The 20538-nt window shown below is 41.1% G+C and overlaps 1 protein-coding gene across 4 annotated transcripts in view; it reads right to left on the reverse strand.

Annotated features, from left to right (window-relative positions):
• Positions 1 to 20538, reverse strand: part of samd4b (sterile alpha motif domain containing 4B) — a 91086-nt gene that overhangs the window by 55021 nt on the left and 15527 nt on the right. For 3 of the 4 annotated variants that reach the window (XM_072549561.1, XM_072549564.1, XM_072549563.1), the window contains exon 2: positions 17305 to 17811. In XM_072549561.1, the coding sequence (XP_072405662.1) occupies positions 17305 to 17500 (196 nt within the window). In that variant the 5' untranslated portion in view covers positions 17501 to 17811. Of the gene's footprint in view, positions 1 to 17304; positions 17812 to 19049; positions 19206 to 20538 lie in introns of all 4 variants that reach the window. The other variant, XM_072549562.1, reaches the window with a different exon arrangement.

Raw genomic sequence — 20538 nt, forward strand, 5'->3', positions numbered from 1 at the left:
GCAGTACCTCATCAGGAGTGTTCTGAAAATCCAAACATGGTTCCACTATTCAAAATTGCTTGTTATACCCTAAACAATACACTACATGCCCCTCAGATTGACTCTGACTAACACATGCAGTGCCCTTGCGATGTACAAATGTTCACCACTCTACTCTACTATTGATGGCATGCACAGACAGTCAAAGCTTTCTCTACTAACCTCTACTCAACACAATCACAAACCAAAACCAAAAAATAAATACACGTCTAAGAGTTAGAGCATCAGACAATATGGAGAGAATTTGAAACCCCACTCCACTGCAGAAGTGGAGAGATTAGAGGAAAAAAAAAGACACTGCTGTAGACGAAACTGGAAAACCAACACTTTTTATAAACAATTCACTAAAAATGCAATTCAAACGAAAGGATTGTACAATGAAATAGGCACTTGCAAAAATGAAATTGGAGTTTAGGTATTTTTTACCTTCGTACAAAGTCTAGTTGGTACAGATGCATATTTGAGTGAAATATAATTATATTTACTCGAAAGCCAATGTTTGATTGGGAAGTCATGTCTCAATAACTTGATTGAGTTTTTGGAAGTAGTAACAGAGGATTGAGGAGGGCAGAGCAGTGGACGTGACCGATGAACATCAGTAAGGCGTTTGACAAGGTTCCTCATGATAGACTGGTTAGCAAGGTTAGATCACATGGAATATAGAGAGAATTAGCCATTTGGATACAGAACTGGCTCAAAGGTAGGAGACAGCATGGTGGTGGGAAGGTTGTTTTTCCAGACTGGAGGCCAGTGACCAGTAGTGTGCCAAAGGGATTGTTGTTGGGTCCACTGCTTTTTTCATTCATATAAATGAATTGGATGTGAACATAGGAAGTATAGTTAATAAGTTTGCTGATGACACCACAATTGGTGCAGTGGACAGTGAAGAAGGTGACCCCAGAGTACAGCAGGATCTTAATCAGATGGGCCAATGGGCCAAGGAGTGGCAGATGGAGTTTAACTTAGATAACGGAGGTGCTGCATTTTGGAAAGGCAAATCAGGGCAGGACTTATACATTTAATGGCAGTGTGCTGGGGGAGTGTTGCTTAACAAACAGACCTTCAAATGCAGGTTCATAGATCCTTGAAAGTGGAGTCACAAATAGATTGGATATTGAAAGCAGCATTTGGTATGCTGGTTTTATTGGTCAGCATAATGAGTATAGGAGTTTGGATATCATGTTGTATCTGTACTGGACTTTTGGTTAGACCACTTTTGGAATACCTTGTGTGCAATTCTGCTCTCCCTGCTACAAGGAGGATGTTGTGGAACTTGAAAGGGCTCAGAACAAAAGTTAAAAATCTCAACACCATGTTAAGGTTGAACACGTTTATTTGGAAGATACTCCAAAACCACCCGATGAAGGAGCAGCACTCCAAAAGCTAGTGCTTCCAAATAAACGTGTTGGACTATAACGTGGTGTTGTGTGATTTTTAACTTTGTACACCCCAGTCCAACACCAGGACCTCCAAATCGGGTTCAGAAAATATTTGCAAGGATGTTGCTGGGGGTTTGAGGTTGAGACAGAGCTGAATAGGCTGGTGCTATTTTCCCTGGAGCATCGGCTGACCTTCTGGAGGTTTATAAAATCATGATGGGCATGGTTAGGGTAAATAGATGAGGTCCTTTCCCCAGGTTGGGGGGAGTCCAAAATTAGAGGGCAGAGGACGAAGGTGATGTAAAACTGCCCTAAGGGGCAACTTTTTCACACAGTGTGGTGCATGCATGGAATGAGCTGCCAGAGGAAGTGGTGGAGGCGGGTACAATTACAACATTTATAAGGCATCTGGATGGTTACATGAATAGGAAGGGCTTATAGAGATATGGGCCAAAGGCTGGAAAATGGGACTCGATTAATTTCGGATCTGATCGACATGGATGAGCTGGACCGAAGGGTCTGCTTCCATGCTGCACATTTATGACTCTAAGTATATTGTAGAGATAGCATGGTACAAGGTACTTCAAAATAAATTTAAAATGCATTGCATCATAGCACAGCTGTAAGTCTCTAGACGGAGACTAAAAATAAACACAAACATACATTTTAGTGGCAGTCACCACAAGCCACAAACTCTCAAACTAAGTTTAATAGATGTCATACGTGAAGTGCGGACATACTTAGTTTAAGATTGGTTTTCTAAGAAAGAAGTACCTTATTTCCATACCATTTTGCATTCAGACTCCAATGCTGCTCTAAAATCAACTATTCAGATGAAAGATGGTGATACCCAAGTTTACGAGGTCTGGAATTTCAATCTCCATGTGGCTCTATGCACAATCTACAATATTATTATTTTGTCAGCCACTAAGAGAAAACTGGTTTACTGGAGAAGTTCTTAACATTCATTTACAAATCTTCAATACTTTATAACATTAGCCATTTTGGAATTAGGGACAAGTACTAAAATTGCCAGTAGTCCTTGCTTGAAAATGACAACATCCACGTTGAGAGACTGCTTTCCCAGGTGCTCCCTACAAAGGAATCCAACACAGCTCAGGGGTTTATACTTAGGTGCAGACCTATAACCCAAGAGAAATGCTCTCCCTGCTCCAACCTAAAGTTTAAATGCAAAAGTGCCTTGATGACATGTTTCAGGTCCAGATAACACAGACACTGAAATAATACTAAAATTTTCATTTGGCAGGATGCTAAATGTGGAAATGTATGCACAACTTTTTGATACATGCAGGGAAGCTAATGCAATTTGAACTACATAGTCTGATGAAGTGTTAGTGGTTACAAGTTGATCACTTAATGCAGGTTTGGCAGAAATTTAAGAGGCCGAATTAAGGAAGTTCATGAGAAACATATTGGCTGAAGTGACTCGCCCAATGGCACCAGTAGACGAAACAGGTTAAAACACACAGGATTCAATCAGCAAACAGCTACATTCATTCATTGGGGGGATCTTCATTTCTGGACACTGAAGCACAATAATTTTGTAATTCAGTGCCAGTTACTACTGCATACTTATTTTTAAAAAAGGCTAAGAATACTTTCAAGGATCTAGAACATTCACTTCAGGGTAAACCGGTCTAGCCTTGCTCTAACTGCAGAGAATGTCTGAATCCTAGAAAATGTATTTTTATTTATTCACTCATGGGATGAGGATGTCACTATTTGGGATAGAATCATTAATTGCCGTTGGATCCAACTTAGTGGTTTGCTAGGCCATTTCAGAGGTCAGAGTGGAGTGTGGGGTGCTGGAAAAGCACAGCAGGTCAGGTAGCATCTGAGGAGCAGGAGATTCGATGTTTCGGGCATAAGCCCTTTAATCGGGATGAGGCTTGTGGATCGGGGCTGAGAGATAAATGGGTGGGGGTAGGGGTTGGAGGGAGGTAGCTGGGAAAGCAATAGGTGGATGAAGATGAGGGAGAAGGCGATAGGTCAGAGGGGGCAGTGATGGCCAGGTCCGGAGGATGGTGCCTAATTGGAGGCTTGGGAACTGGGATAATGTTAGGGGAGGGGAAGTGAGGAAGCTGTTGAAATCCCCATTTATCCCATGTGGTTGCAGGACCCAAGGCGGAATAAGAGATATTCCTCCTCCAGGCATCGGGTGGTAAGTCAGAAGTCAGCTGAGGGGCAACTGTGGGTCTGGAGTCACAAAGGCCAGATCAGATAAGGAAGCACTTTTGTTCTCTCAAAAGGACGTTAGGTAACAGAATGGTTTTTTAAAAAAAAACATAATCGACAGTGGTTTAATGGTTATTAGACTTTCAATTTTGGAATTTTAGAATAAATTGAATTCCACTTCCACCACCTGCATTGGTGGGATTCCTTCATGGGTCCTGGGAACATTGCCTGGGTCCCTAGATTACTAAGTTAGCAACACACATATCAGGCCAATTCTGTACCACATCTTCACCACCACCCCCACCACTTTATAATCAGATATTTCAAAAAGATGCCAAATATTAAAGGCAGTAACAAAACTCTAGATTCTCCAAAAATTCCTCAGCATGATCGAGTTCAAGTCAGTTCTGAAAATTTATGTAGTTCTGCATATTTGACATGCCTCATTTCATGTTTGTCACGACAGGGCAAATATACTTCATCAATACATGGAAAAGAATTATGTTGGAGCAAAATTCTCTACAGACATCTTGCGATAAAGATAAGTAAACATTTCCTGAGACTAAGATCAAAGATGTAGCTAATTAAATACATGTTATTTTTACTCAAACTGTAATCTTTTGCTCTGGCAGACACACAAAACTCATCTTTAAATAAAAGTACAATTTCCCCAATGGTCTATTGACAAGTTTAGTGAAAGGTGAAGTATAGAACCAAGACTAACTAAGTCTCCATGTTTGGTGCTGCTGGTTGGGTTGGGATGGGAAGGAAGGGTGGGGGTTGGTAGTAGGGTAGGGAAGTTACATTGGACTTTGATGCCTCCATTGAAGAGGAGGGGTGCAAATAATTAGTTTTAGATTTTTCAAAAGAAAAAATTAGTTTTTTCAGAATCTTATGGCCTAAGGATACCAAGGGTACTTTACAGACCGAATTTCTGAACTGGAGTCATTAGAATAATAGAAAATTTGAAAACAATTTGGGATATAGATCATAAGTGTTTCAGCAATGTTCAACAAGGGATAAATAAAAAGATCAGGGATAATGCATCGTGTCTTTTCTGTATAGGGATCAATCACATCACCTAAGGGACAAGTTGGGCCTGGTTTAATGTCTTATCTAAAAGACAACTCCTCTGACAGTGCAATATTCCCGCAGTACTGCACTGGAGTGTAAGTGTAGATTTTGTCCAATATTTTCTACCTCTGATTGTATTCCCAAATGGAGGGGATAAATGAAATAAAGGCTGCATCAAGGTTGTAAATTCTGAAGTATTTAAACTTATACTCTTTTCGTGTTATGGAATGACTTCCCAATGCAAAGTGCATTCAGTTGAACATTCACAGAAGAAAATCCGGTCAGTGAATCTTGTGAAATGTTTAACACGAGCAGAGGAGGGTGAAGCTAAAACTGAGTCAAAAGGGCAGTTAAAGGCAGCATATCAAAGCACACCACGGCTAGATGGACCCATTACCAGATTCTTGGGTAAAGTAACACACTTAATTGCAATTTAGTGGAATTGCATACTGACGTTTCGACTAGACAAAACTTCAAGGCCATGTTCAGGACTCATAACACGTCCTTGTGTTGTTGGGCCAACGGAAGGCATGATTTAAAATACAAATATTTCACTGATGATAGAAAGAGAAAAAAAATCTATTAATTCACCTACCAGTGGTTGTCAGTACTAAACAAACACTGGCATGGATACCATATCAAAAGGCATAAGTTCAAGTTACAACACTTGAAAGTTTACACAGCAATGGAAGCACAAAGCATTATGGCTCATTTTACTCCATTCTGCATCATCTGGACACAATTTAATATAACTAAGAGTGACAGCAGAAAAGAAAAGAAATGAACAAACATGGTACTTCTCAAAAGACATGATTGGGAAACAATTTGTTATAGAGGAACCAGTGGTTGACAACTGATCAGAAATGGCAGTGAGCTGCTGTTCTCAATGAACCCACAAACAACCTCGGGCAAGAAACAGAGCTGGTAGTCAACAGGTACTGTACGAATATCAGCTCCATTAAAAGATCAGCAGAATGATGATAATCCTGCACAGAATGAGGCTGCTTGTGTAACAGTCCAAAATTTACAAAAGGCCAACAAAGTTAGAAACACACAATTAAATATATTCAGTCAGATCAGAAGACTCTTATCTAAAACAGTAAGATTGGCATTTTATTTAGTACCCCCAAAACATTTCACAATTATGTGCGAAGTGTTGTGTAATTGTGTGCCAGAGTAAAGTTGATACAGTGAGATCACAAAACTATCAAATGGGTTCAATGACTTGCTTATTTTCTTTTGGTGACTTATGCTGAAAGAGTTGCATTGACCAAGTAAATATCAGGCTAGTTTGTAGGAATTTGCTGTGTATGGGATGGCTGTGGAGGTTTCATCATTAAACCAAATGGCAACATTGGAAGCCTGGTAGCTAATGTGCATACATAACATTCCTAAGGCTTGAACTGAATATCATATTATATTTGAAATGTTCTTGCCGTGATGCCATCAGACCTGCTGTCTCTCTCCAGCATTTTGCGTTTGTTCCACATTAGGTAACCTTGATTGCTGAACACGTAGAGTCGCTTAACATCAGGAGGCAGCAGGTTCAAATCTGTGTCACTGATTATTCAATAATTAGGGTAAAGTTCAGGTTTCTTTCCGCTGGACAGAGCCAAACAACAAAACTTCTGGGATACTAAAGCAAAATATGCCTTTATTTATTCACAGGACGAGTGTGTCAAAGGCGAGGCCAGTATTTATTGCTGATCCCTAACTGCCCAGAGAACAGTTAAGAGTCAACCACATTGCCATGGGTCTGGAGTCACGTTTAGGCCAGACCAGGTAAAGATAGCAGTTTTCTTCCCCAAAAGGAAAGGGCCAGATTAGTGACCCAGATGGGGTTTTTCTAACAATTGACAATGGAGTCATGGTCATCATCAGACTCTATTCCAGTAATTTATTTAATTCAAATTTCACCATTTGCCTTTGTGGGATTCGAACCCAGGTCCCCAGAGCATTATCTGGATTAATAGTCTAGCAATAGTACCATTAGGCCATTGCCTACCCTAAAGAAAAAGATTGAAGATGCCACAATTTGAAATAAGAACAGGAAATGCTGAGTACATTCAGGCTCAGACAACATCCACGGAAAACCAGCCAGAGTCAACTTAACCCTAATTTTTAAAAAAATCAGAACTGAGAAAATATAATGGGTTTTTAAAAAATGTACAGGTAGGAAAATGGGAAGTAGGTCAAAATGGAAGGGATACAAGGAGTTGCTTGGTTGAGATCTTGAGCACTACAGAAATAAATTTTGTTGAAGTTTTACAAGCTGATCTGATGTGCACAAGATGTAAAAGAGTTAAGTTGGTGGGGTGGGGAATTCTTTTATGCTGTATAAAAGGGAAGTGGTCATTATTCGGCAACCTGTTACTTGCCAATTAATAAAAAGAAGAAAGGAGATGTTGGGAGTAGACCAGGGAAATTAGAAGATTTGAAAATGTTAAAGATCAACAGAAAGCTATAAAGAAAAGTAAGATAGATTACGACAGTAAACTCATTCAAAATAAGACAGACAGCAAAGGTTTCTACAAATACATAAAAACAAAAAAGAGCAGCTAAGGCAAACGTCTGTGCTTTAAGAGATCGAGAAAGGGGATTTAATAATGGGAAATAAGGAAATAGACGAGACATTGAACAGGTATTTTGTGTCGATCTTCACAGTGGAGGACATGAATAATATGCTAGGAAATGACGACAAGGAGACTTCAAGTAGGTGAGTACCTAGAAATGATCATTATCATGAAAGTAGTAGCTAATGGAGCTAAAGATAGACAAGACTAATGGCCCTGATAGAATGCATCACTGGGTACTAAAAGAGGTGGTGGGAGAAAAAGCAAATGCGCTCATGATCATTTTTAAAATTCACTGGATTCTGGGACAGTTCCAGCAGAATGACATCATATTTGTTGTTTTCCCTTGCTTAAAAGAGGTGTAGACAAAAGGTGAGGAATTGTGGGCCAGTCAACTTAACTTCTGTAGAGGCGAAAATATTTGAATCCATTATCAAGGCAGAAATAGCAAGACATCTAGATAGAGGCAGCATGGGTTCACGAAAGGCAGGTCATGTTTAACTAATTTACTGAAATTCAATGAAGACATTACGAGTGTGGTGGCGTATCTTGATTTGCAAAAGGCATTCAACAAAGTGCTGCACAAAACACTGCTGGCATAGGATAAAGGTGCACGGCATCACGGGCAATGTATTAAATTGGATGAGATTCCCTACATTGTGGAAACAGGCCCTTCGGCCCAACAAGTCCACACGACCCTCTGAAGAATAACCCACCAAGACCCATTTCCCTCTGACTAATGCACCTAACACTATGGGCAATTTAGCATGGTCAATTCATCTAACCTGCACATCTTTGGACAGTGGGAGGAAACCCACGCAGACACAGGGAGAATGCACAAACTCCACACAGTCACCAGAGGCTGGAATCGAACCTGGGACCCTGGTGCTGAGAGGCAGTAGTGCCAACCACTGAGCCACCATAGCATGGATCAAGGATTGGTTAACTAACAGGAAGTAAAGAGTGGGATAAATTAGTGCTTTTTTGGTTGGTGATCAGTGACTAGTGGTGTGCCTCAGGATTCAGTGTTGGGACTGCAATTATTCACAATTTACACAGATGATTTGGAACGGGGGGCCACGTGTAGAGTGCCAAAGTTTGCGGATGACACTAAGATGAATGGGAGAGCAGAGGACTCAGTTGGCAGAGGGATACAGATAGTTTAAGTGAGTGGGGAAAGATCTGGCAGATGAACAACAATGTGGATAAATGTGAAGTCATCCATATTGGTAGGAACAACAGTCAAAAGGATTATTATTTGAACGGTTAAAAATTGGAGCATTCTGTGGTGCAGAGGGACTTGGGTATCCTTGTGCATGATTTGCAACAGGTAATTAAGGTGGTAAATGGAATTTTGACCATCATTGTTGGAGCTATTAAATTTAAAATTAGGGAGGTTGTATTGCAGTTGTATAGGGTGCTGGTGAGGCCTCACCTGGAGTTTTGGTCTCCTTAAAGGATGTCCTGGCAACAGAGGGGACACAGAGGACGCTCATTAAATTGATTCTGGGATTGAGAAGGTTGGCTGAGACAGAGATTATATTCATTGGAATTTAGAAGAATAGGGGGGAATGGAATCTTACAGAAGCACAAAGATTGTTAAGGGTATCGACAAGATAGAAGCAGGGAGGTTGTTTTCACTGGCTGGTGAAGCTACAAGAGGACACAACCTCAAAATTAGGGGGAGCAGATTTAGGATTGAATTAAGGAGGAACTTCTTCACCCAAAGGGTTGTGAATCTGTGCAATTCCCTTGCTAGTGAAACAGTTGAGGCTACCTAGTTGAATGTTTTAAAAGCAAAGATAATTTTTTGAACAGTGAAGGGATTATGGGTTATGGTGACAGGATGGGTAAGTGGAGTGATTCTATAATTCGAACAATTCTACGATCTTTTTGAATTGCAGAGGGGGCACGAAGGGTCAGATGGTCTACTCATGATCTGGTTATTATAGAGTCAGATGTACAGCATGGAAACAGACCCTTCGGTCCAACCCGTCCATATATCCCAACTCAATCCAGTCCCACCTGCCAGCACCCAACTCATATCCCTCCAAACCCTTCCTATTCATATACTCATCCAAATGAGTCTTAAAATGTTGCAATTGTACCAGCCGCCACCACTTCCTCTGGCAGCTCATTCCATACCCATACCACCCTCTGCGTGAAAAAGTACCCCTTAGCTCTCTTTTATATCTTTCCCCTCTCACCCTAAACCTATGCTCTCTAGTTCTGGACTCCCTGACCCCAGGGAAAAGACTTTGCCTATTTATCCTATCCACGCCCCTCAATTTTGTAAACCTCTATAAAGGTCACCCCTCAGCCTCCGATGCTCCAGGGAAAACAGCCCCAGCCTGATCAGCCTTTCCCTGTAGCTCAGATCTTCCAATCTTGGCAACATCCTAGTAAATCTTTGCTGAACCCTTTCAAGTTTCACAACATCTTTCCGATAGGAAGGAGACCAGAACTGCATGCAATATTCCAACAGTGGCCTAACCAATATCCTGTACAGCCACAACATGACCTCCCAACTCCTGTACTCAACACTCTGACCAATAAAGAAAAGCATACCAAATGCCATCTTCACTATCTTATCTACCTGCGACTCCACTCTCAGTGAGCTATGAACCTGCACTCCAAGGTTTCTTTATTCAGCAACATTCCCTAGGACCTTACCATTACGTGTATAAGTCCTGCTAAGATCTGCTTTCCCAAAATGCAGCACCTTGCATTTATCTGAATTAAACTCCATCTGCCACTTCTCAGCCCATTGGTCCAGATCCTGTTTTAATCTGAGGTAACCCTCTTCGCTGTCCACTACACCTCCAATTTTGGTGTCATCTGCAAACTTACTAACTGTACCTCTTAGGCTCACATCCAAATCATTTATGTCAATAACAAAAAGTAGAGGACTCAGCACCGATCCTTGTGGCACTCCACTGGCCACAGGCCTCCAGTGTGAAAAACAACCCTCCACCACCACCATCCTTTGTCTTCTACCTTTGAGCCAGTTCTGTATCCAAATGGCTAGTTCTCCCTGCATTCCATGAGATCTAACCTTGCTAATCAGTCTCCCATGGGGAACCTTGTTGAACGCCTTACTGAAGGCCATATAGATCACATCTACTGCTCTGCCCTCATCAATCCTGTTTGTTACTTCTTCAAAAAAACTCAACCAAGTTTGAGAGACATGATTTCCCACACACAAAGCCATGTTGACTATCCCGAATCAGTCCGTGCCTTTCCAAATACATGTACATCCTATCCCTCAGGATTCCCTCCAACAACTTGCCCACCACAGAGGTCAGGCTCACCGGTCTCTAGCTCCCTGGCTTGTCTTTACCACCCTTCTTAAACAGTGGCACCATGTTTGCCAACCTCCAGTCTTCCAGCACCTCACCTGTGACTATCAATGATACAAATATCTCAGCAAGAGGCCCAGCAATCACTTCTCTAGCTTCCCAGAGTTCTCGGGTACACCTGATCAGGTCCTGGGGATTTATCCACTTTTAACCGTTTCAAGACATCCAGCACTTCCTCTTCTGTAATATGGACATTTTGCAAGATGTCACCATCTATTTCTCTACAGTCTATCTTCCATATCCTTTTCCACAGTAAATACTAATGCAAAATATTCATTTAGTATCTCCCCCATTTTCTGTGGCTCCACACAAAGGCCGTCTTGCCGATCTTTGAGGGGCCCTATTCTCTCCCTAGTTACCCTTTGTCCTTAAAATCTTTGTAAAAACGTTTGGATACTCCTTAATTCTATTTGCCAAAGCTATCTCATGTCCCCGTTTTGCCCTCCTGATTTCCCTCTTAAATATACTCCTACTTTCTTTATACTCTAAGGATTCACTCAATCTATCCTGTCTATACTTGACATATGCTTCCTTCTTTTTCTTAACCGAACCCTCAATTTCTTTAGTCATCCAGCATTCACTATACCTACCAGCCTTCCCTTTCACCCTGACAGGAATATACTTTCTGTGGATTCTTATTATCTCATTTCTGAAGGCTTCCCCATTTTCCAGCCGTCCCTTTACCTGTGAACATCTGCCTCCAATCAGCTTTCGAAAGCTCTTGCCTAATACCGTCAAAATTGGCCTTTCTCCAATTTAGAACTTCCACTTTTAGATCTGGTCTATCCTTTTCCATCATTAGTTTAAATCTAATAGGATTATGGTCGCTGGCCCCAGAGTGCTCCCCCACTGACACCTCAGTCACCTGTCCTGCCTTATTTCCCAAGAGCAGGTCAAGTTTTGCACCTTCTCTAGTCGGTACATCCACATACTGAATCAGAAAATTGTCTTGTACACACAAACTCCTCTCCATCTAAACCTTTTAACACTACAGCAGTCCCGGTCTATGTTTGGAAAGTTAAAATCCCCTACCATAACCACCCTATTATTCTTACAGATAGCTGAGATCTCCTTACAAGTTTGTTTCTCAAATTTCCCTTTGACTATTGGGGGGGGGGTCTATAATACAATCCCAATAAGATGATCATCCCTTTCTTATTTCTCAGTTCCACCCAAATAATTTCCCTGGATGTATTTCCAGGAATATCTTCCCTCAGCACAGCTGTAATGCTATTCCTTATCAAAGACACCACTCCCTCTCCTCTCTTGCCTCCCTTTCTATGCTTCCTGTAGCATTTGTATCCTGGAACATTAAGCTGCCAGTCCTGCCCATCCCTGAGCCATGTATCTGTAATTGCTATGATATCCCAGTCCCATGTTCCTAACCATGCCCAGAGTTCATCTGCCTTCCCTGTTAGGCCCCTTGCATTGAAATTAATGCAGCTTAATTTATTAGTCCTACCTTGTCCCTGCCTGCCCTGACTGTTTGACTTACTTCTGTTCTCAGCTGTACCCGTCTCAGATCGATCTCTTTCCTCACTATCTCCCTGGGTCTCACCCCCCCACCTTACTAGTTTAAATCCTCCCAAGCAGTTCTAGCAAATTTTCCTGTCAGTATATTAGTCTCCTTCCTATTTAGGTGCAATTCGTCCTTCTTGTACAGGTCACTTCTACCCCAAAAAAAAGTGATTCCAATGATCTACCCCAAAAGAGAATCCTTCTCCCATACACCAACTCCTCAGCCATGCATTCATCTGCTCTATCCTCCTATTCCTGCCCTCACTAGCTCATAGCACTGGGAGTAATCCAGATATTACTACCCTCGAGGACCTCCTTTTTAAATATCTGCCTAACTCTCTGTAATCTCCCTTCAGAATCTCAACCTTTTCCCTTCCTATATCATTGGTTCCAATGTGGACAATGACCTCCTGCTGGCCCCTCTCCCCTGTGAGAACATTCTGCACCCTCTCGGAGACATCCTTGATCATGGCACCAGGGAAACAACACAACACTCTGCTTTTTCTCTGCTGGCCACAGAAACGTCTGTCTGTACCTCTGACTACAGAATCCCCGAACACAATTGATCACTTGGAAGCTGACCACTCTTTGTTGCATTAGAGCCAGTCTCAATACCAGAAACTTGGCTGTTCGAGCTACGTTCCCCTGAGAATCCATCACCCCCTACATTTTCCCAAACAGCATACCTGTTTGAAATGGGTATATCCACAAAAGACTCCTGCCCTAGGTACCGACCTCTCACCCTTCCTGGAGTTAACCCATCTACATGACTGTATCTGAGACTTTCCCCCCCCATCCACATACTGTTGCAAATTCCTCATCGCTTCTATCTGTCTCTCCAACCAATACACTATCTAATAAGATTCGCATCCAACAGCATTTCTGGCAGATATAATCCACAGTAACCCTTAAACTCTCTTTAAACTCCCACATCTGACAAGAAGTGCATATCACTGCAAAGGCCATTTTTGCTCCTTTACAATCTCCAGACCCAGAAAATAACACCGTCTTACTCCTCTACAAACACTGCCCCAAGTTAAATTAATAGCTATGGCTTATATTTTAAGTTTAATCAAAAGACCTATCTCCAAAAACATATAATCAAGAAAGAATCCACTATACTCACTATTGCAGCCTCTCTCTTGGACAGACTTAAAACAACAACAATTAACTTATCTGATTCTGTGCTGTGAACTTCACCCAACAGTTCCTCCAAGATTAGTTGTGAATTTCACTGTTTGTTAATTTTCCCAGATGCACTCTGATGTCCAGCGATACATGAATTCAAACAGCTCTCTCTCTGTCTCTCTCTCATGCACTGTCCTCACCATGTGCTTCCTTTGTCTGCTCTTCTCCCTTTTTTGACTGTTGTTTTGACTTATTTTTTCCAAAGTTCCAAAACAATGCAACAGCATATAAACAGTAATTGCTGCTCCTGGAATTCGAGGAAATCACCTCCAACACTTAAAATACCTCAAAAAAAAAGGAGCAGCTCTTACAGCCAGAAATTTTTCCTGCCCTCCATCTTTTATGTTCTTTTTAAGACGGACAGTTCCTTCAGAATACTGAAACGGGCAGAATATGTTCCGTTGTGGGGTTACACTAGCGGCTGGTGGAAATTACAGATGATAATCGATTAAATATGGAATTGGAGGATGAATGGATTCCTTTGATTTCTTCCAATCCAGATTACAAAAGAAATGAATAAAAAGACTTTGTCTATATTGAAGGGGGCTTAAATGAAATGTCATTAAGACGATTAATCTGCTGCATTGGACAACCAGACTCTAATCAAAATCCTTAGAGTTGAAAAGTGTGGTACTGGAAAAGCACATCGGGTTAGACAGCATCCAAGGAGGAAAGTCGATGTTTCAGGCATAAGCCCTTTATCAGGAAGGCGATGTGTCTTTTCTTATTTATGTGTGTGCGTGCGCGCGCATGTGTGTAATGTGCTATTTAGCCACAATTCTTTGATTTAGCCCCTCTTTACAAACTTTGTGTTACGAAGTTAAAATTGCTTTTTTAAAAAACAATTTGGAAAGGAATTTATTAGACAGACGAATGTTTTCAATGGCATCGGAAAAGGAATACATTAAAAGTCAAAAGGCAGTACATTCAGGAAAGAAGTTTGAAATCACTTCAGGCAAAAGATGATAGAAATGTGGAACTTTTTCCACAAAAAGCCATAGATGTTAGCTCAATGATTTTTCTAGCCAAGTATATTAAGGCTATGAGCCAAGATGGGTGAATGGAGTTGGGATACAGATCAGTCACAATTCCACTGAAAGCTGGACCAAATCAAAAGGCTGAAATTTAAAAAAAATCACTCATACGATGTGGGCATCGCTGGCAGGGCCAACATTTACTGCCTGTCCTTTGTGATCCTTAATGTGGTGGCGAGCTGCCTTCTTGAATGGCAGGCGGGGGTACCGCAGGGATCAATGCTGGGACCGCGGCTTTTTACAATATATGTTAATGATCTAGAAGATGGTATTAGTAATAACATTAGCAAATTTGCTGATGATACTAAGCTGGGTGGCAGGCCGAAATGTGATGAGGATGTTAGGAGATTACACGGTGACCTGGACAAGTTAGGTGATGATCAGATGCATGGCAGATGCAGGTTAATGTGGAGAAATGTATGGTTATCCACTTTGGTGGCAAGAACAGGAAGGCAGATTACTACCTAAATGGAATCAATTTAGGTAAAAGGGGCAGTACAGAGAGATCTGGGTGTTCTTGTACACCAGTCAATGAAGGTAAGCATGCAGGTACAGCAGGTAGTAAAGGCGGCTAATAGCATGCTGGCCTTCATACAAGAGAGATTGAGTATAGAAGCAAAGAGGTTCTTCTGCAGCTGTACAGAGCCCTGGTGAGACCACACCTGGACTACTGTGTGCAGTTCTGGTCTCCAAATTTGAGGAAAGACATTCTGGCTATTGAGGGAGTGCAGCGTAGGTTCACGAGGTCAATTCCTGGAATGGTGGGATTACCTTACACTGAAAGACTGGAGCGACTGGGCTTGTATACCCTTGAGTTTAGAAGACAGAGAGGATATGATTAAGACATATAAGATTATTAAAGGATTGGACACTCTGGGAGGCAGGAAACATGTTTCCGCTGATGGGTGAGTGCCGAACCAGAGGACACCGCTTAAAAATACGGCGTAGACCATTTAGGACAGAGATGAGGAGAAACTTCTTCACCCAGAGAGTGGTGGCTGTGTGGAATGCTGTCCCAGAGGGCAGTGGAGGCCCAGTCTCTGGATTCATTTAAGAAAGAGTTGGATAGAGCTCTCAAGGATTGTGGAATCAAGGGTTATGGAGATAAGGCAGCAACAGGATACTGATTAAGGATGATCAGCCATGATCATATTGAATGGTGGTGCAGGCTCGAAGGACAGAATGGCCTACTCCTGCACCTATTGTCTATTGAATCATTGCAGTCCGTGTGTTGTAGGAACACCCTCAACCCCATCAGTGAGGGAATTCTAGGATTTTGACCCAAAGACGCTAGCTTACTAGATCATTCATTCCCAAATAAAAATCAGATGAAAAATCTCAGGTGATTATACAAATAAAAGCTGCATAAAGATTTAAAGCTTTGCATATAAATATAAATTGATAAAAGCAGAGCTGTTTTTCATAGAACAGTCATATAGTAGGTTGTATGGATGTAGGTTTGCTCGCAGAGCTGGAAGGTTCGTTTACAAACATTAAACATCTGAAAACCAACTTTCCAGCTCAAGCAAACCTACACACAGAGCTACAAATCTTCTCAAAACTCGCTAGTCATATAGCATCTATCATAGGCATTTTCCTGAACTTGCCAATCTCCTTTGACAACTAATGTCAGTTTATTAGCTACATCAAAATCTTTCCAATATCTGATAAATTTTTAGAGCTCTCAATGAAGTATCAACTGTTGAAATTAATATTGTAATAAATACGTAAAACCAAATGACTGACATCAATTAGTTGGGCTGACATTTTGCTTTGCCAAATCCATGTACATAGCCACTAACTAAAACTATGAAATGATCTTGTGCAATTTTTAACTGAAATGATAGATAATTTCATACACCCATATTTAAAACATGTGAAGTGCAAATAAAGAATTGCTATCCTGTCTACTCCCAGCTAGACAAGGTCCAACTTAAATAAATTTAAGGGTGAATTTGGTTTTCCTCTCAGCTTCTAAAGTACAATCAGGCAGTAGTTAACTTCAGTACTTTTGATTCAAAGATTGGATGATTCAGTGTGCCTCAATCTGACAAGATAATCATAGACAATATTCATTAAGTGGTCAGACATAAATGTGCATCAATTGTCTACCAGTGCCGTTAAAATCATTTCTGTTCTGTGTAATATAGACAGAGGAAGATGGTAATATCACTTGGTTGATAATCCAGAACCCCAAACTAATTTTCTAGATACACGAGTTCAAATCCCATCCTGAAGAAGCGCTTATGCCTGAAACGTCGATTCTCCTGCTCCTTGGATGCTGCCTGACCTGCTGTGCTTTTCCAGCAACACATTTTTCAGCTCAAGTCCCATCATGGCAGAAGAAATTTGAATTCAATAAGAAAATATGGACTTAAAAAAAACTGGCCTCAGTGACCATATCGATTGTTGCAAACAAAAACTGATTCATAACGTCCTTTAGGGAAGGAAATCTGCGATCTGGACTTCATGTCCAGAATCACAGTGATGTAGTTGACTCTTAACTGCCCACTCACCAAATAGGATGGGCAGTCAAATGCTGGCCTAGTGACACCCATATTGCATGGATTAATTTTTAAAAATCCTACAGTACATAATCAACTACTTGTCTAAAATCTCCAATTTTAAATGCCATAAAACAGCATATTTTCAGAGATTAAAAATCCAAGTGTTTAAATACTGACTCAAAGACCTCAGCTGGACATTTGATTAACTACATGCATTAGGCTACTTGCTCTATGCAGCCAAGCCAACTGAATGAGGAATACAGCAGTAAGCCTGCATGAACTTGCACTACATCAGCCCTTGCTGCCAACTGCCATTCAATAATCCATACTGCAAAATGCAAGAGTATGAAAATTCTAGCTTTCATTAAAACATCAAAAGACAAGAATTTTAATTAATTTTGATGACTGAGGCCCAGGTTGAAGGAAACAAGACTTACCAGCATCATTGGCTTCACCTTCTAGTATGTGGATGTCAGTGCAGTCGGCCAGCGAATGCTCCAAGCAGATCTGAAGAAAGCGAGCCTGGGTCCGACTGACCCTCTTCAACAGAGATAACAGGGCTACTGTCTGCTCACATTCATTCCATCCTTTAAACCACCCAGCTAGCACACCAACTTGATCCCGAAACATCATGATCGCAAGCCTGCACGATTATCTGTCTCTCTCTCTGGCTCCCAACTGACAGAAGAACGTCACATGTTTTCAACTTGGATAGTAAGATTACCGACTTTGTAGGAGTCGGTATCTTTTCTGTCCAAACATTTTTGGGCGATCCAATATTCTCTTTTCCACCAGCCCCCTCTCCTCCAAGACGCAACAGTCCAAGAGAACACCGTCAACACTGGCAATTGAATGATGAAACAATTTCAGGAGAGTTCTAATAGGAGACCATTGAAAGCTTCTTTCTTAATCTTGCCTCTTGAAGTTAGGGTTTCATGTTGTCACTGTTTAAAACAAAACAAAAACATCAATAGTAATGCTAAATATATATTTTCTAAGTGGACTTTTGAGCCAATTTCTACAATTCTCTTTTCTCCTTGGTCACGCTTTGTGCAATTCATTCTGCTCTTAGGTCTTCACCAAAACCTGTATGGATGAATTGTTAAGCAATAAACTGAGAACTACTCTCTTTTCTCCAAGTGTTGCAACTAAAATTGGAAATCTGAAGTGATAAAAAAAGTTCAATCTCCCTCCAACATTTATGCCTACTTTCTTTATTTTTCATGCTACACCAGCTTTCACACCTCTCTGGTTTCATAAATTCTCATTAAAAACCAAAAATGCCAGAATCCTCAGCAATTGGGCAACATCTGTGAAGAGATAAACAAATTCAGAAAGGGTCAGAGGTCAACTGTATGAAGGTGACAGAAGGCTGACTTGAAGAACACCAGTCATAAGTGTGACCATAAGTTTGCATATTGCTTTAATTCTCGCTGTAGTATTTATGAAGTTCAGTGCAAGTGGGAATCAGCAACTTATCTTTCAATTAGACCTAAGCTTTTCCAGTGTGTGACAATTTCAAGTCATAATTTCTGTCTACATTTCTCCCCTTTTGTTGCAGGTTTTGACTTTTCTCATTTGTTCTCAGGTGGCAAGTTAGTTTGCCATTCACTCTTCATCTAGACATTTATTTCACACATTCTCTCCCTTTGGCTTGGACCCTTCGCAAAGTTAACTATCCCTGCCTTCCACCCTATCACAGACCTTTCCCTTGAACTTCTTCCCCACCTGCCCCTCATTAACTTAAAGACTGATCCCATTTTAAAATTTTCCTCAGTCATCATGCAAGTTCAACAACCTGAAAAGTTAACTTAATTTTTATCCCCATAGATGCAACCTCACTTGCTAAGTATTTTCAGCTTATGTCAGATTTCCAACATCTGCTCTATTCTGATTTTTTGAATCCCCATACTCTGTTGCTGGCACCAGTCATGCAGCAACATACAAGACAGATTGACACAGGTGTGGGGAGAATTGAGAGCACCAATTCATGGCTTGCTACATGGATACCCACAGGTGCAGGCCCACATAAACTGACACTTGCAGAAACACCAACTTGGTTTCAGACTTCAAAAATTTTCTTTTGACAAAATCAAACATGCATGGTTAAGTTTTTGCAAATTTAATTATAATCTTTAGAAATGATAGTCTAATGGGAGCACTCTGGAGTAGGAATATTTACATTTATGGGAACGATTCCTTTTACAACACGTTTCTCCCTGCACTCAGGACATCGTAGAGAGCTTAAGCTTAAGAACAGGAAAAATGTGCATGCTGAGGAGAAGATAATACTGGTCACAGGAGAGGAGGAGGAAGAGTCCCAATGAACTTAGAACACCTGTAAAATAACACAAGAAAATACATTTTTGGTTTCAGAACATAACAGCAACACATACAAAAAGTGGTCTATATAAATAAGTTATCAACTGGGTAGATACTGCATCCGGTACATCTCCAAAAATTTTGAATGGTTGAATTAACACAAACTTTAGGAACATACACTGCAGACAATAGGCTTATTGTATTAGATTATTAGATCCCACTTACACAATGAACTCAATGAATCATACCCAAATGTGCATACAAACACAAAAACTAAGTCATAATTCTTCTAAAAAACAATATTTTTTCAACCACCCCACCTCAGGCCCACCCCTTTTGCAGTCCCATCTGGAACAGTTATTAAGCCAAGAACTAACTCCCAGAGTATGACATCATTCCTGCAGCCATCTACATCTGGTATTCATTAGCATTCAAAGAGCACTCAGCATTGGCACACACTGGATAGAGAGAGAGAAAAATCTGTATAAAATCACACTGCAAATCACTCAAACGGAAACAGGACTTTCTCTTTACAGTCAGGTCTCTGAATAGTGAAAGTACCCTGTTTAATTTCAGAGTACATTTCACTGCAATTAGGGCTTGCATGTGGATTTTGAAATAGGTTAAAACTAAATAATCCCACAATGGCATGGCTGAATCGGTCGCTCAGTACAGCTCAAAGTTTGATTCCTTATTTTATGCCGAGGAATGGGTCAAATCAGAGTTCTATACTACAAATGGCTTCATTGTCTGGTGGTAGGAGTGGTGAAGAAGATGGGAAACCAAGGTTTCCCCTCACAATCATGACTCCATTTTGATTGTGAGCATCAAAACAATGTATAAAGATAGGATCAGGCCAATCTATTATACTCTCCCGCTGTCAACAGCCTGCTGACATTTTGCAGTGATACATGAAACAGGGAAACTTAGACAAGGTATTATAGTACCAGATGGAACACCATAATTTGGAAGAAACGATCAAGTTAGACAGACCATGGAGCAGCTTCAATACAAGCTCCTGATTTCAACAGGGAGAAAGTGAGGACTGCAGATGCTGGAGATCAGAGCTGAAAAATATGTTGCTGGAAAAGTGCAGCAGGTCAGGCAGCATCCAAGGAGCAGGAGAATCGACATTTCTTCAGGAATGAGGAGGGTGTGCCAAGCAGGCTAAGATAAAAGGTAGGGAGGATGGACTTAGGGGAGGGGGCGTTGGGAATGCGATAGGTGGAAGGAGGTTAAGGTGAGGGTGATAGGCCAGAGAGGTCGGGAAGAAGATTGCAGGTCAAGAAGACGGTGCTGAGTCCGAGGGTTGGGACTGAGATAACGTGGGGGAGGGGAAATGAGGAAGC

This window comes from Chiloscyllium punctatum, chromosome 29 (genome assembly GCF_047496795.1).
Source record: "Chiloscyllium punctatum isolate Juve2018m chromosome 29, sChiPun1.3, whole genome shotgun sequence".
Taxonomy (NCBI): domain Eukaryota; kingdom Metazoa; phylum Chordata; class Chondrichthyes; order Orectolobiformes; family Hemiscylliidae; genus Chiloscyllium; species Chiloscyllium punctatum.